General features: G+C 46.2%; 1 protein-coding gene across 10 annotated transcripts in view; it reads left to right on the forward strand.

Moving 5' to 3' along the window:
• BRD8 (bromodomain containing 8) overlaps window positions 1-12,675 on the forward strand; it is a 791,877-nt gene that overhangs the window by 118,375 nt on the left and 660,827 nt on the right. For all 10 annotated transcript variants that reach the window (XM_078652722.1, XM_078652724.1, XM_078652723.1 and 7 more), the window contains exon 7: window positions 9,243-9,307. In XM_078652722.1, the coding sequence (XP_078508848.1) occupies window positions 9,243-9,307 (65 nt within the window). The remainder of the gene's footprint in view (window positions 1-9,242; window positions 9,308-12,675) is intronic.

Below are 12,675 nucleotides of genomic sequence, written 5' to 3' on the forward strand. Positions count from 1 at the left end.
ACTTGAGATAATTATAACTGGTGAATTTCAGTGTTTTTGCTAGTTGCAAATGGTATGGTATGTTGTACGTGACATTTTCACCTAACTATAACATACCTTTAACCTTTGTTTTTTTCAGTGAATATATATATATATATATATATATATATATATATATATATATATATATATATATATATATATATATATATATTCACTGAAAAAACCATAGGTTATAGACCATATATAGTTAGGAATTAGCATTTACAAAACCTTGAAAATTCACTGAAAAAACCATAGGCTATAGACCATATATCGTTAGGAATTAGCATTTAAAAAACCTTATTTTACTCACACAAAACCATTGAAATTCCATATATAGTTAGTTGCACTAACTATATATCGCGCACCCGCAATCCACTGCTGATGATGTCACATATTACATCATTCATGACATGGTCAGTGACATCACTGATGACATCACTGATGACATCTCAAATGACATCACTGATGACATCACTGATGACAACATCCAGTGACTGTATGTTTCTGTAAAGTTAAAATGTGTCTTACATATTGAAGAATGAGTGGAAGTATAAGTGTCTGGACAAAGGATTTAGTAGGTGCATGACTGAATGTATGAGTGAGTGATTAAATGTGTCTCACTGAGTGCATGGGTTAGTGACTAAACTGTCTTAATTTGTGCATCATTATGTCTGTTGTTCTGTAAACTGCTGCATGTGTTGATCAGTAGCTATATGATTAACTATATGGGTTACTGATTGATTGTCCAAGTATTTGTATGGGAGACTGAGTGTGTGTGTGGCTGGCTGGGAGGTGTGTGACTCTGTGCAGATCAATGTGTACTTGTATCAATGATTGTATAAGAAGGTAAGTATGTGTTAGTATATGTTTGAAAATGTAAGGTGCTCTATGTTTAACTGTATAGACAAGAAAATGGAAGTGTCATTGATTCTTTACAGGACTGACTAGGTGTGTGAGTAACTCCATGGATGAGTGGCAGACTGTGAGTGTCTGTATAGGTGTATGAGTGCATATGATAGTGTTGTAAAGATGAGTGATTGTATGTATGAATGATTGTATGGGTGAATGAGTGAAGGTGTGTGTAGACGTAGGAATCAGTGAGTGCGTATGTAGTAACTAGTATTGGTGTGTCAATGGTTTCAAAAATTATACTCTGTATTTAACACTGGGTGAAACAGAGGTTATATTAAAATGTGAGGAGATGCATTGTATTGTCACATGAATGATATCATCAGTGATGTGGTCATTGATGTCAAATGAGATGTCATCAGTGATGTCATCAGTGATGTCATTTGAGATGTCATCAGTGATGTCATCAGTGATGTCACTGACCATGTCATGAATGATGTAATATGTGACATCATCAGCAGTGGATTGCGGGTGCGCGATATATAGTTAGTGCAACTAACTATATATGGAATTTCAATGGTTTTGTGTGAGTAAAATAAGGTTTTTTAAATGCTAATTCCTAACGATATATGGTCTATAACCTATGGTTTTTTCAGTGAATTTTCAAGGTTTTGTAAATGCTAATTCCTAACTATATATGGTCTATAACCTATGGTTTTTTCAGTGAATTTCAATGGTTTTTTAATAGCAAATATCATAAGCTGTCGAATGTCAAGTACGTGGTAAGTAAAAACATTTTTGTGTTTATGCACACTGATCTGCTTTGAATGCTGCCCCCCCCCCTCATTTCTATTAGGAGTACTCTCTCTTTGCAGATAGTGAAGGGTAGTTAACGCAGGCCTTTGCCCCCGTTGTAATCCGTCGTGCCTGCTTCTCTCTCCATTTGATTGATTGTTCTCTTTGGTTCATTCTCTATTTACAAACAAGCACAGAGTCGCAATACTCTGTTTAGTCTTTGCAGATAGCGAAAAATCGTGTAAAAAAACAAAAGGAATCGAGCAAAATCAGTAGGCCACTAATGGGATCTCTTTTTGACCTCGCTAAAATAGAAACATTAGGAACAACCTGTTGAAAATAGCAATGTGTATGTACATAAGCGGCGTTCATTTGTGTTCACAGTACCCCTTGTTGATTGTTTGAATCGAGCATTGAATTGTTCGAAGTTGGTTCTCTTAAGGATCTTCTCTGCCTGCAAACGAGGAAGAATAGGAATATTCTCTCTCCCTTTGCAGATAGTGAAGGGTAGGTAACGCAAACCTTTAACACGTCGTGCCTATTTCGTTCCTCATTGATTGATTGTTTGCCCGAACATTGACTGTTTGGGAATTGGTTCTTTTTGGAGGTATTCCCTGTTTGCAAATAAACGTAGGAAAATCTTTGCAAGTAGTGAAAGGGTACGTAATGCGGACCTTTCTCCCCCGTTGTAATCTGTCATGCCTATCTACTCCCCACTGATTGATGCACCTGTTTCACCCGGACCATTTACTAGAGATAGGTCATCTGGCCCGACCAGAGAGCACCCCTAGTGAAAAGGACATATGCAATAATAACGAAGTGATCACTGTATCCTGTTAACAGAAACTTTAGCATGAAACAACCTGGAAAGAAAAGAATAGGAAAACGAAAATCAGTAGGCCACTGATGAACTTTTTATTAAATAACAAACAAAGAAACGATAACAATACGTAATGATAAAACATATTATTGTCCTAGAAACAAGAAACGTTAGAAGTAAGCCCGTAATAAGAAACCTGAAAACATCGCCCCTCACTGCCCCAAAACGTGTCTGTCCCACCGCCTGCCACGGCCAAATAACGGCAAACTGGGAAAGATAGAAGTCAGCAGACATCCGCCCCATTCTAGAAACTTCCAAAGTGCAACAGGTTTTCGGCTACGCCCAGCCGGAAGCAACACATATAAGGCGGGTCCTGCTGCCAACCGTCGGCCAGGAGATCATCACGTAGGGTGTAGCCGGAGGAGAGGCCGAGGCCAGCGGGACCCGGCCAGGGGGATTGACAACACTGGAGAGTTTCAGGGGGGGGAATGTCCGTGTCCTCGACCCTCCCCTCTCTCTCCCAGTCCGGCCGCGGTGGCCCTTGAGAGTTGCAGGTTGTCCCCCCACACTCTCTCCCGGTCCGGCCACCAACGGCCGGGGGCTGGGGCCGACGGGATCCGGCTGCAGCCGATGAGCCAAGGAACCCGTTCATGGGGCCAGAGCAAAGGGCGCCCGGCCGCCAACCGCCGGAAGCCCGGCCCGAAGACGGACGGGACATTTCTTCTTTCTTCTATAATTGCTGCAACAACCCTGGGGGGGGGATGTCTTGCACATGCCTCCGACCCCCCCCCTCTCGTCCTCATCGCCTGGTCCGGCCATAACAAATGTCAAGCGAGACGCCGTGGGGTGCACTGGGAGGGAGAGACGGTGCGAACAGGCCTCTCCCGCCTCCCCAGGTGGAGGCTTCCCAGCTGCACCCTCAGCGCTCCAGGCGCCCGGAAAAGGGTTCTTCCACTGTGGCGATGCTGCAACGTCTCGCCCGGCAGGGTGGAGCCCGTCCGCTCATTTGACCCCGCGATCGCCAGTAGCTACCGAACTCTCAAAATGGCGGTCGACCTGGCAAGAGCGGGCCCAGCATAAAGAAATGGCCCGGTCACTGGTTGACTCCACCACCGTAGTCCTCCACGACCTTGAAGATTCTAGAGGAGCCGCGGGAGTCCCCGACCCCCGCAGACACCCTCGATGGGGAATGGCTGCCATGATCGCCCGTGGAGTGACGAAACTGTAGCCGCGGGACGTCGGCGCTCCCATGCTGGCGCCAGCCTCAGTTTGAATGACTAGAATCCTGCAGACCTCAGTTCCGGTGAAAGCACAGTGTGACCCGGTAGGAAAAATTGTTGCACCCCCTCCCCTTTTTTTGACTGATGGTTCAAACCACCGATCCTTTCCTTTGCCCTTTTAACGGAACTTTGGACTGCCTCCCCCGCGGCGCCCCACGCCGTTATTTGCTGGGTGGCAACTTACTAGACATCACCTTCGTGACATCCAGATTTCAGCGCGTTCTGCTGCCTTGGAACTATTCGCACAACAGACCGCTACTGACAACCCACCCCCCGGGACGCCCCACGCCGGATACCCAAATCAGTGCGCCACCCAGGCAACATCTTCTGAATTTTCATAATTTGAAAGAACTAGTAACATGTCCTCATCAGGAATTTCCTCTTCAATCATCTCATCAGGAATTTCCTCATGAAAAGTCTGCAATGATGATTCTTGTAACTCTATGGTCTCCAAACATTCGATAAATTCGCCATCAAGAGATTGATCAAAAAAATCATTCAAGTCATCTCCTCCTTGTGAGAATATTTCATTATTGGTGCTGTCAATTTCAATAAATGTAGTGGATAATTCAAAAGAAATTGCCACGGTCTCTTCGTTGTTTAAATGTTTTTACTGTTTTTGTTTTGTTGTATATATTTATAAGTTATTAAAGTTTTATATTCCTACTACTTTGTTGGAGTGCTATATATTTTTAATGTGACACATAATTGTAAAAACTTTGATGTACAAAGAGTCATCCCTGGAATCTTCCGCTTCAGGCTCGGTCCCCTCCCCAATCACAATACAGGATGGTTTTCAGATAGTAGGAACACGTGTGGTGTGACGGATCTCATCGGGTGTGGGCCTTGATCTACTATAACTCCTTTGAAGAGGGGTGATTCTTTACAGCTGGGGCCATAAACTACATCTGCAGGGCTAGCTGATAGCCTGGACAATCGGACACAGAGGAAGAGGAGTGTCAGAGGGTGCGGTAGTGAATAGGGCGAAAGGGAGGTGTCGGGCGGGCACAGAGTGTGATTCTCAGGGAAGAGCAGCGCAGATGGGGAGAGGTTTATTGCCCATGCATAAGACAGAGAGCGGGGGTGACCAGTGCCTGGGGAAGATGCTTGCGAGGGTGGGGAGCCATGCTACGAATCGACAGCGTGCAGAGAGTGGGTCTGGTCAAGGCATCTAAAATGGCTGCCGTGCACGACAAAAGTGTGGCATTTCAAAAAAGGCAAGATGGCGCAGACAATGTTTTTCAACACTTCCTCATTTCCTTCGAATCGAACGTTAACAGACGTTGGTGCATATTACCAAAGTTAAGCGATATTTATCGCTAACGATGCTTAGCAACAAATTTTTTACCGCTAAGCATCGTCAGAAATTATCGAAGATAAACCTTGCTATTATCAAGGTTTATCGCAAATGCGATAAAAAACGGCCGCAATGCATGAATATCGCTAAAAAGTCAGCGATATTCATGCATTACCGAGCTAATGCTCTTAGCCATGTTATCCACCTCCCATTGGATAACATGGCTAAGAACTGCTCAGGGCAGGTGTTAGTTTTTGGAGATATTCGCGCTTAGCGCGAATTTCTCCAAAAGTTGGTAATAGGAGATAGATATCTTGCATGTTGTAATGCAAGTTATTGTGGTATATGGAACTCATACCATAATCTCTCAGGAAAGCAGAAACTGATCCTTTTGGGACCGCCTGAGAAGGCCTAGGGGGTGAGGGGTACTCTACTTTGCCCCCTTATCACGTTCCGAACTATTTTATTTTACTCTCTTCTGTAATTACACAAAATGGCAGCGATAAGATGCATCAGAGACAGACAGTGAGAGAAAGGAGGCCGGAGATGAAGAAGAGATGTCAAATACACATTGGAGATAATATAGTGGGAGAAGGGAAGTAAATATGAGTAAACTTACCATGTAACATAAAAATGTTGCACTCTATACTATAAGTCTCATTTTATACTACAATCACTTCGCTACAACCTCATAAATTAAAAATAAAAATGAATAATGTCTCAAACAATTTTTGATTTCTAAATATAAATTTATTCTTCTGAATTTTCAAAATTTGAAAGAACTAGTAACATGTCCTCATCAGGAATTTCCTCTTCAATCATCTCATCTGGAATCTCCTCATGAAAAGTCTGCAATGATGATTCTTGTAACTCTATGGTCTCCAAACATTCGATAAATTCGCCATCAAGAGATTGATCAAAAAAATCATTCAAGTCATCTCCTCCTTGTGAGAATATTTCATTATTGGTGCTGTCAATTTCAATAAATGTAGTGGATAATTCAAAAGAAATTGCCACGGTCTCTTCATTGTGAGCCATTTTATTTTGAAATTGCTTGCTGTAAATTGCAGAAAAAAATAATCACTTTCATTTATCGTTTTTAGTAATACATAATATAAAACTAACTTTATCAAGTATTTAGTATAACAGAAGGACTGTAAATAAATAACAGAAAACTTTTTTCAAATTATCTTCAAGTGTACAACATAGTTCCCCTTACAAATTAACAACTCACCTTTTTAAAAGTAGGAGAAGTGTTAGTACTGTGTAAATCAAACACCAGAAATTGACCACCAAAAATTCCTCACAAATGTACCTCAGACAGTAGTATCACAAAATGGCTGTGGTTTCCTCTCATTTTAGATATATACATAACCAATTAACTTTCATCACACACAAATACAAAACCAAAGTAACATTTTAATTGGTTCTAAATTTCAACACTTTCAAATGTGTTTTCCCCATGCAATTTTCCATAGGACATTTAGATACGTCTACAGCCTGAATGGCTGAACGGAATTACACCAAACTTGGCAAAATGGTACATCAAACCTAAGAGGTCAGGGAGGATCTACTATGCCCCCTTATGGTCATTTGCCCCTTCGCTTTGGCCTCCTATTGTCTCTCGATCCTACCGAGAGACAAGATGGCGGCCGCTACGGACTGTTTGGAATGTTTACAGACGCCAGAGAACCAATCAGCTTCGCAAAGCTCCGTAACGCGAAAAGTACGCGAAGCGGAGCGCTGTTACAGATATATATCTTTTTTTGAACGTTAATTTCTCAAAATCCACTGGAGCACATATATTGAGACCTAGCAAAGGCACATCGGGCTACCAGTCCCTAATATTTTGCCAAGTTTCGTGCAAATCCATTCAGCCGTTCGATTATTATTATTATTTTTTTTTTTTTGCCCCGCGGGGCCCTTTTAAAACCTCCACATCAAACCTAGGGGGTCAGCGAGGATCTACTATGCCCCCTTATGGTCATTTGCCCCTTCGCTTTGGCCTCCTCTTGTCTCTCGATCCTACCGAGAGACAAGATGGCGGCCGCTACGGACTGTTTGGAATGTTTATAGACGCCGGAGAACCAATCAGCTTCGCTTCACAAAGCTCCGTAACGTCAAAAGTACGCGAACTGGAGCGCTGCCCGGCACATCGGGCTACCAGTCCCTACAATTTTGCCAAGTTTCGTGCAAATCCATTCAGCCGTTCGGGCTAAAAGTGAGGCCAACCGCCCTATGGAAAACTCAATGTTAAAAACACGTTTTGGGACCCCCCTTTTTTCTCGGCCCCCCCTTGACGAACCCCCCCAAATTTCCAGGGGCTGCTCAGAAACAAAATGTTCCATTTTCCTGAAAATTTCAGCCAATTCCGTCCACAAACGCCAAAGTTATTAGACATAGAATTTTCAAAAATCCCATAGAGAAAAAATCCTAACTATATATACCTACTGGCGACCGCCAGTAGGTAATATATATATATATATATTTCACAACACTCCAACTTATCTAAGTCGAAAAAAAAAAAATATATATATATATACTAGCAGCCCGTCCCGACCTTGTCTGGGTGCAACAGGCTTCCCCGACCCCGCCCGCCCCGACATTGTGCAGCAGCCCGGGCCCCCGCCCGGCCTGTCCTCTGCCTGCCCCGACCCCCGCCTGCCCCGACATAGATCCCCTTACCTGAGCGGCCGCTCCTCCCGCCTGTCCGCTGCTCGCACCGCTGCTGGCCTGTCCGCTGCTCCTCACGTCACCGCTCCTCCAGCCCGGGCCCCCACCCGGCCTGTCCCCCGCCTGCCCCGACCCCCGCCTGCCCCGACATGGGTCCCCTTACCTGAGCCGCCGCTCCTCCCGCCTGTCCGCTGCTCGCACCGCCGCTGGCCTGTCCGCTGCTCCTCACGTCACCGCTCCTCCCCCGCGCCATGTCCGCCGCTCCTCCCTGCGCTCCTGACGTGAGCACGCACGTCGCGGCCGGCGCTACTTCGGAGGGACTACTTTTTTTTTTACTTTAAAATTTTTAAATAACGTTTTTTTTAAAATGTATATAGCCTATAACCATCTACACACCCTGACGATTCCAACGGTGTATCGGGTGTGTGGATTGGCGCTGTGGTTCCCGAGTTTATCCGCCTCAAAGGCTGAAAGTTCTTCTTTTATTATAGTAGTATAGATATATATATAATATATATACATATATATATATATATATATATATATGTAAATCCAAAATCCACTCCTGTGTTGAATAGAAGAGCACGCACACGAAGACTGAAAGTATTCAAACTCTTTAATGCAGTGGGCCTTCCTCGACCGAGCAAGTTAAAAGAACCATCAGAGACGCGTTTCAGCATTTCTCTATCTGCCTACACCTTAGTAGGGAGGTGCTTTTAAAATTTCACAGAACAGTCGACATAAAGGAAACATTATGCGTTTGTCAGGAACTTAAATGAGGCACTTAGATACTGATAACATTGCGGCATGAAAAGACATGGTTATTGCCCAACCACCTTTGCATTGCATACTTCACCTTAATGTGGCAGCACATTTATAACTCTGCTGTAAGCATCACCAATTGATTATATTGAAGACTAGCGTTGCGTGTACCAAACATCAGTAAATCGTTATCATTTTTATACATGCAAATTGGTAAGGGAATGACCAGGCAAATGCCATGTCTTAAAATGATGCATTCCAGTATAGTGCTGCTGATATGAAAAATGTCACCTTGTTCTTAAAGGTCCGTTTTCGGTATGCCTGATGAGATAAAATCCCAAAGTCAGCACAGCGGTAAACAGCTTAAAGGTCGGGCAAGGCCTTTCCATAAAAGTAAGAAGAGCTCACAGTCCTCACCGCGACGGTGCCCAGAACCAGAAATCCTTACTTTTAACATCCTGAGTGCGGCCCCATGCTTATCGTAGAGAACACGGTCCCTGTGCTGAATGTCTCCCAACTTCCTCGCGCTGAAACCTCCTCTCCACCTCAGCCACTGCCGCATATTACTCCCCTCAAGTGGAGGCCTGGGGGCTCGCCAACGAGGCACTTACGTACCGAATCCTTGAAGTTTGATGTTGATATATATTTAGTAGACTAACTCTGAGTCTTTGCCGTAGCAGCTGCAGTGAGTGTCTTGTATAATGCCAAAGCATGCGATTTTTTAACTTTCATTTTTTTATAGGAAGAAGAAGTTTGAAGATGAGGAAGCAGAGGTGAAGAGGAAGGCTACTGATTCTGCGTATCAGGGTATCATAATGCAACCTTTATATATTCGTGCCATTTTTCTCAACTTTTTTTGTGGCTTATTCACGTTTTGTACACCTGGTGTTTTGCTGATCAGTGAATGTGTTTAATGTTGGTATTTGTTTTTTTATTTTTTTATTTTATTTTATTTTTTTTAAATATATTTTTATTGCAGGAATCAATTATAATCACATAATAGTCGCCCGTTAGATGATACATATCACAGTCGGCGGTAGTGGTAGAATATCTATACACGGCCATTTAGCCCACAACCCGGGGGTCGGGCGGCATTTGCATCTGATGTTTAGTAGATAGCTCCACGTTCTAGCAGAGTAAAACAGGCGAAAATGAATTGGTCTCTTCTGCTTTTCTAAACAACCCAAATAAACACCCCTCCCTCCCCAAACAGTCCTACCCCCCCGAGGAGTGGGTCTCAAGTCCTGATAGTATATTTCTCCGATGCTTGACGGAAGCGAATGGCTCTCCCCTTTCCTCCTTCCACCTCCCCCCTCCCAACCCGTCATCGGTAGTTTAGTATACGGCCAAAGAGCGTGTGTTAAGAGACTTAGTCCTTCCTATTGGGGATATCCCACCAATATTATGTTAGTGGGGTCTAGGTAGTTCCTCAACAACACTATCAGAGTCAGTATGTGTGTCATGGTCGCGCAGGGCCTGCACTAATGTCTCCCAAGCCTGTGCTGCTTCCAGTGCTCGCTCATCCTGCCGCCGCCGCGCCTGCTGATATCTCAACGTGCTCTCGCTCCCTGCCCCTTTGAGAAGTTCATTGCGCCATTTAGCGCCCGTTGGACCGACCCGCGCCTTCCAATGTCTGGTGATTTCCTGTTTAGCCAGGAGCAACCCTAAGTCGATAAACTTGCTAGAAATCTTATTTTTGGGGGTATGTGGGAACCAGTGTAGAATTCCCACTGCCGCATCAATCTGCAAGGATCTTCCAGTTACTTCGGATAGCGTGTCTCCTACAAACAACCAGTAGGGGGTCAGCACGGAGCAGGACCATAGCATGTGAATGAGGTCCGCTCCGAGCGTCCTGCATCTAGGGCAGGCTGCCGTCTCCGAAGCGAAATATTTCTGTAGTTTCTCCGGAGTCAGATAGACTCTATGCAATATATAGAAGTGGACCAATTGGAATCGAGCACTGCGTGTGCCCTTCCAGGCTCGACGCAGCAGCTGGGCCCACGTGGTCTCTGGGATTTCCTTCCCTATGTCAGTTTCCCAGCGGGTCTTGAGCACCACCATGGGAGTCAATCTCTCATTGATCATCCTGGAATACAGGCATGACACTGCTTTAACCGTTCCCGCAGACATCATGACGTACTGGCACGTCGCGGACAGCTGTGGTTCCTCTAGACCAGTCTGCCAGTGCGCCTGGAGTGCCCTTGTGACCGCCGCGTGAAGCAAAAAATCGCCCCGGGGAACGTCGTAGCGGTCCAGAAGTGCCCGAAAAGGCAGTAACGCCCCGTCCTCATAGAGGTCTCCCTGGGATTGTATACCCATCCCTTCCCATACCTCTAGTCGCGACCAGTCAGCGCCGTGGGGCAATGCAGTAAGCATTCCCAACGGAATCTCCGGGGCATAAGGCCGCGGCATTCCCAGTCTGCGATGCACTCGGTTCCAGCACGACCGTATAGTGCGTTCCTCCTGGGTGAGGTCCTTCAAATCAAGCCTCTGTTGCAGTGCGATATATGATAAGACATGTCTGGGTATGCCATTGCCCCGCGTCTCTTCCGGGCCACGAAACTCCCGCGCCACCTCTTGGGTATAGGTCTGTAATTGGGCAGCCAAATAGTACGTTTCAAAGTCGGGCACCGCCAACCCCCCTTCCATCTTTGGTCTCAGCAGGGTCTTGAGCGCTACTCTGGGGCGGCCCGAGCCCCACAGGAACGCTACGATCATAGAGTCTAGGCTCTGAAAGCTAGATCTAGGGATCCAGATCGGAAGTGTCCGGAAGTAGTATAACAGGCGGGGGAGTGCCACCATTTTCAGCAGCGCTATCCGTCCCGCCACCGAAAGGGGTAGGGTGGACCAAAAGGACATGCTACCCTTTAACGCCCGGAGGCTTCTGGAGATGTTGCCCTCGAGGGTATCAGCAGGATGATGGTAAACATATACCCCCAGGTACTTAAAACAAACAGGCTCCCATCTGATCTCCCTGTGAGTGTCCGGCTCAGGTCTATCGCTGTGGACCGGGAACAGGCAAGTTTTAGTCCAGTTTACACGGAACCCTGACACCTCACCGAAAGCTGTGAGCACTGCATCAGCTCCGGTCAGGGCCGTCCCAGCATCTTCGAGGAAAAGCAGTAGATCGTCAGCATATAGGGAAATGTACTGGTGTCCCGACAAAGACTGCAATCCCCTGTAATGGGCCCCTGTGCGGATCGATATGGCCAGTGGTTCTACTGCAAGGGCGAATAACAATGGGGATAGCGAGCAGCCTTGTCTTGTGCCCCGTTCCACGGGGTATCGTTGAGAAATTAACGGGCCCGACTTAACCCTAGCCACCGCCGAGGCATATAATACCGTGGTCCATCGCAGGAATCCCTCTCCCAGGCCAAATCGCTCTAGGACCGTGCGGAGGTAGATCCATTCCAGGCTGTCGAAGGCCTTCTCCAGGTCAATCGAGAGGATCATGGGATCGGGAGCATCTGCGTGATCTCCCTCCAGCAGGCGAAACAAACGGCGGATGTTCATTGTAGTATTACGTTTGGGAATGAAGCCCGCTTGGTCGACATGTACTAGAGAGATCATATGATCCAGCAGTCGTGCGGCTAATATGCTGCTCAAGATCTTGTAATCGACGGTGAGCATTGATAGCGGCCTGTAGGACGCTGGCTCTACGCCTTCCCGATCGGGCTTGAGCAGGGGTATCACCAGGGCCTCTCGCATCGAGCCCGGTAAGCGCCCCAGGGTCTTCGCTTCCTTGTAAACCCCCAGAAGCTTGGGGGCCAGGAGTTCTATGTAGGTTGAGTAAAACTCTACCGGGAGCCCGTCAAGGCCCGGCGTTTTATTTCGCGCCATCCTTTTTATGGCGCTTCTGATCTCTCCCAGCTCCACATCGCGCCCTAAGTCCGTCGCCTGTGCAGGTTCTAGAGTGGGGATCGGTAGATCGCGCAGGAAAACGTCAGTCGGAGTAGTGTCTGGTGTTAGACGACTGCGATATAGCAGCTTATAGTAACGCTAAAAGCAGTCAAGGATCTCGGGTTGAGTATAGACCTCCTTGCCCTCCGCAGTGTGCATGGCCACAGTGGGCGAGGCACGTCTCGTCGGGTTGGCAAGCCAAGCCAGCAGCGCTCCCGATTTATCACCTTCAGCAAGCGATCTAGTCAGGTAAGCCTTGTGGTCATAGCTACGCA

Source organism: Lissotriton helveticus, chromosome 7, assembly GCF_964261635.1.
Source record: "Lissotriton helveticus chromosome 7, aLisHel1.1, whole genome shotgun sequence".
NCBI lineage: Eukaryota > Metazoa > Chordata > Amphibia > Caudata > Salamandridae > Lissotriton > Lissotriton helveticus.